Here is a 4625-nt window from a genome sequence, read left to right as displayed (position 1 = left end):
TTATTTTCTTAATCTATTCAAATCAGTCAACTAGCTCTTACATTTAGGGTCGGAGGTAGTATCATTTAGTGATAATAAACAATTAAATTTTGGGAAAAATGACCAAAAAAAAGTTGAAAATTGTGAAATTTAAGTTAGGCAGCTAACACTTCAATGACAAGTGATGTCTGATCTGGTATTTTATAAACATAATTAAATGAATAAAATGCCCTACTTTTGAAAGGTTTTTTAACATGCTGTAAACTAGTAATAACAAGTGTTGAAGAACAAATGACAAAAAATATACCGGTAATGACATATTATTTATTAACAAACTGTAAGCTAATAATGACAAGTCTTGAATAGCAAATGATAAAAAATATACTGATAATGACAAGTTTAAAATAGAGGTATTTTAGTCATCTAACTATATTTGTAAAATACCATATCAAACATAACTTTTTTCCCAAGATTTTGAAGTATTAGTAGTCTGAACTGAAATTTCACAATTTCCAGCTCTCTGTTTTTTTTGTCTATACCCCTTAAATTTTTTTGGCCAACTAGTTGACAATTAAAAATTATTTATTAAAATATCACTTTCGCAAAAGTCAAAAACATTTTTAAAACCAAGAAGGAAAAAAAAGGAGGAGGAGGATTTTATCTTCCTACGCTGTCAGCATTTAGTTGGTTGTCAGTTCAAGCCGAGACAGGGACGTTGTCCTCAGGGGGCGTCAGCCAGAGACCAGAGCTGTCACTTCGCCTTTCTTCCTCCGATTGCCTTCGTGTCAACCTCCCAAAAACCCTCCCTTCCCTCCTCCTTCCTTCACCGCCACACATGGAGGCGGTCGGCTCTCGGTTGGGCCGAGCATCTTCCCGCTACGGCACTCCCACCGTCTTCACTGGCCCAGTCCGCAAGTGGAAGAAGAAGTGGGTTCACGTCTCTCCCCCTTCTTCCTCCTCTGTTTCCTCCCATAACTCTCACCACTCCAACTCCGCCAACGGCTCGGACTCCCGCCTTCTTCTTTGCCGCTGGACCCCTATCACTGCCTCCTCCGCTTCTCCTGCCGACAATAGCTCCGCTAATGCCTCCGATGAACCTCCCAGGAGGAAGTTCCGCTACACTCCTGTATATACTCTCCTTACTCTGTATTTATTTATTTTTCAGACAGCTCCGATTTCTAGCTTTTTTGGGGTCTTGGAAGGACAGTAATCTTTAGTGTGATTGAGGCCCTTTTATATGAAGATTGTCGATAATAGCATGAAGCTTGAAGATGAACTGATTTTGTGCTTTTTTTGGATTTTTGTATACGGACTGAAGTTAGGGAAATTTCTGCTAGTTTTGTGACGCTGGTTTGTATTAAGTGTTCATGTGTTTCTACTTGTGAAAGTTTAAAAACTGTTCATAAGGTTCTTAATAACTAATTAGTTGCTTTAACCGTTGAGCCCTACTTACCCCGAGTCCTTGGTAACCAAGAGACTGATGGCACCAAAATCTTTCTCTATGGTAGTTTCGATCTTTTGAATAAAGTTTAGGTTTTTTGTAAACCTAAGAATCATACGCTGTCGTAAATCTATAGATAGAATTTGAAGTGAAATTTAAAGAGTTGCATGAAGTGTAATACAAGGGTTCAATAAATGTCAGCTCTATTTTTGAGATGTCCGTGCTTCCTAGGTATCAACTTTTGAAGTTTGCACTCTAGTGGAAACAGGGTATTATATTTCACCAAAAAAAAAGAAAAAAGAAACAGGGTATTATTATCCTTGCGGTGGGTCTGATGCATTGCATGCTTGGTTTGCTGGTATGACTTCAGTTTTATTCAATTGGAGTTGGCAAAGCAAGTAACTCACACAATTCTAGCTTTGCTTAGTCAGACCCTCCAAACAAGGGGGGAAAAAACAGAAGTAATCCAAAAAGGGGGAAAAATCTAGCGTTGAATTATCTTTTCATTAACATTTAACCTGTTTTTTATGCATCATGATTACCATGAATCATCGTTTACATTATGTTTGATTGTTGGTCAATCCTATCGTGCAGATTGCTGTGTTAGAAGAACAGAAAAGGGTGGCAGTGGGAAAGGCTGAAAACGGACCAACAACTGAAACAGGCCAATCAACAGCTAGACCAACAACTATGACTCAAGAGACACGTGGGAAGCTGAACATGAATGAAACCTCAGAGGAGGAGACCCAGGTAAGGATACTGAATTATCCGTCTCTGTCCTGAATGGTTTTGAACATTTCTGTGGTTTCAAAGTCGGCATAATTCTCTAATTTTCATCTTTTCTACTAGTACCACACTGCTTGTAGTTATATTTTTCATTATTATGCTTTTGATCATGGGCTTAGTTGGCCATTTTCGTGTTGCTTGATTATTTAATTTGCATAATAATGCGGCTGAATTTGCAGAGTAATCATATTATCATGAAGTAGAACTGGGTTTTATTTTGGGAAGACTTGCAGAGGAAATATTACAAGTTACTGATCCAAAACGCTGATAACTTTTTAAGAGCTCTCTGTTAATCTAAGCCTAGGTTAGATATTGATGGTTTTCTTCCAGAATCATCTATACTGTTGTTATGCTACTCTTCTGTTACGTCCGCCCGCACATACTTTGTGCAGTTGTAGAACTGTTTGAATTGGATTGCCGGGCCTGTAATGCATGTGCATACTACTGCTCTGGCTTTGAAACTCTCACATTTTCTTATTATGCTCAATTGGTTCTATTGAATCTCTTTGATAGTGTGCCATGGAGGACCTGTGCCAAGCATTTGGTCAGGTTGGCATTCTGATGTAAGATGCAGATTATTTAAGAGTGAATGAACATATTTCCTGTGGCCGATATCACATCATAGGGTGTTACTTTGATGTTTTTTTCTTTGTTTGTCTTTTATTCTCTTATTCATGCTAATAGTAGATATTTGCTCTTTCTTTTAGCGTAATAGCATAGTTTCCTCAACTATGCTTTGCTGGTGTATTCTTCATGTAGATATTCTTAGATAAATTTGAATTTTTTTAAAATAGGTAGTTAACCTAATCATGAATAAACAAATAACATGCTTGCAAATGTACTTATGATTGTCTAATCTACTTATCTACTTAAAGCGTAGTTTCCCAGCTATGCTTTGCTAACGTATTTATTATATAGAGATTTGTTATCTAAACTTCATATGCAGAAAAATTAGTTAGTCAAACTAGTAATGAAAACATTCCAGAAAGTAGTTTTTACAATAAAGTGTATTGAAGTGTTCACATGTTTGTGATTGTTTCGATATACTTATCTTTTGTCGTTAACACAGATATTAGACATAAGAAATGATGTGCCCTGTGTATTCGTTCGCAATGAATTATTATGCAATAAAGAGAATGCAATGCCCTGTTTCTAGTGAATATGGAAATCATTCCCGCCAAAGACTTGAACCAATTTTAAAGAGCCAATCGGGTACATTGGACACGCGTTTCAGTAAAATTACATGTATTTTTCAATCATGTTTAACTGGCTCTACATATGCAAAAGCCAAATTTATTCACTAATATTTTCTCGCCACTAGTCAGCCCCTCTGTGCATGCACAGACCATGAGAAATGAATTGTACTATTTATGTCTTGTAAAAGTGTAACTTGTTATAAGTTTTATATTTTATATTAATTTATATATTTGTATGTGATATCACATTAAAGATACATGACATTGGCCTGCTTATCAATCGGTGACACAGGAATCAAACATCAACCAGTTGGAGCTTGTTTTAGGCTTCAAAGGTGAGGACGATGACTACAGTCAAAACGTCGATGAAGAACAAGTTCTGGTGGGAAGTCAATGAGCTGAATCTCTGAATTGGTTGGCCCCAGAAAGATGATGTCTGTGAGTTAGGAAGATAGAAACTGAGTTAGTGTAGAAGTAGGTTATGTATTTTAGGAAATAGAGTGGATTTATTATGATATGATGCTCTGTGACTCGACATGATTAACACGTACTATTGTATAGATTGGTGTGGTTACCTATCGTTAGTGTAGGATTAGCGAGTGTGGGTGAGAGAGTGGGATTATCATTATCAGATTGTTGTATTATATATAATTTGAGACCACTCAGTAGCAGTAGCGCATGATACTAAATCTGCTTGGTGCATGCTTGTCAGAAATAAATAGCCTGAATTTGTATGTTGAACGTCGAGATGATAATGTCCTGCTATTCTAGATTTTTAGGTCATTCCTTCAGACCAGCTCATGTAAGCCTGAAATGGGAAGGGATATGTTTGAAACATGAACCTGTGGCTGATATGCTATATTTTTGCCACGTAATTTTCATGATTCGTGCTTCTATTACTGGCAGCTAAGTTATGTAGGATGTGAGTGAATATATGGGCTAGCAAACTGCTGTTCATGCCGAGGTTAAAAAAACTGCTATCCATGCTTTGGAAAAATGGGATTATTAGTTATAACAATTTTTTAATTAAAAGGATAAGCATCAGCAATCTGAAATTACAAAAGGAATTGAATTTACAACTTTCAGTTTCTCAGTTTGTGTCCTTCGGTTATAAGCTATTAACCGTTGACAATAATAAATTCTTTTTCATCAAAAAATTCTATTTATATTAAAGAAAACTTAGAACAAAAGATTTGAATTTAAATTCTAAAAACATCTAACTG

General features: G+C 36.3%; 1 protein-coding gene across 2 annotated transcripts; it reads left to right on the top strand.

Annotated features, from left to right (window-relative positions):
- The first annotated feature begins 692 nt into the window (after nucleotides 1–692).
- On the top strand, nucleotides 693–4274 carry LOC114726316 (uncharacterized). 2 transcript variants are annotated; one of them, XM_028912894.1, is made up of 3 exons: nucleotides 693–1105; nucleotides 2015–2170; nucleotides 3695–4274. In XM_028912894.1, exons 1-3 carry the CDS (start codon nucleotides 815–817, stop codon nucleotides 3797–3799), a joined length of 552 nt encoding a protein of 183 aa, XP_028768727.1. In that variant the 5' UTR covers nucleotides 693–814; the 3' UTR covers nucleotides 3800–4274. The 2 variants fall into 2 exon arrangements, with proteins under 2 accessions (XP_028768727.1, XP_028768734.1); XM_028912901.1 differs by lacking the exon at nucleotides 3695–4274 and adding an exon at nucleotides 3276–3598.
- The last annotated feature ends 351 nt before the right edge of the window (nucleotides 4275–4625 follow it).

The sequence above is a fragment of the Neltuma alba genome, unplaced genomic scaffold, assembly GCF_004799145.2.
Source record: "Neltuma alba isolate B1F8T4 unplaced genomic scaffold, ASM479914v2 tig00002420_pilon, whole genome shotgun sequence".
NCBI lineage: Eukaryota > Viridiplantae > Streptophyta > Magnoliopsida > Fabales > Fabaceae > Neltuma > Neltuma alba.
The sequence above is the reverse complement of the archived record's forward strand: the minus strand, read 5'-3'. Positions and strand labels throughout refer to the sequence as shown.

What these genes read in the sequence shown, in the direction of transcription:
- LOC114726316 (XM_028912894.1), top strand. Translation starts at nt 815, where the DNA reads ATGGAGGCGGTCGGCTCTCGGTTGGGCCGAGCATCTTCCCGCTACGGC. An exon ending in GGAAGTTCCGCTACACTCCT is followed by an intron (nt 1,106 to 2,014) that starts GTATATACTCTC and finishes CCTATCGTGCAG; the next exon opens with ATTGCTGTGTTAGAAGAACA. An exon ending in CCTCAGAGGAGGAGACCCAG is followed by an intron (nt 2,171 to 3,694) that starts GTAAGGATACTG and finishes TCGGTGACACAG; the next exon opens with GAATCAAACATCAACCAGTT.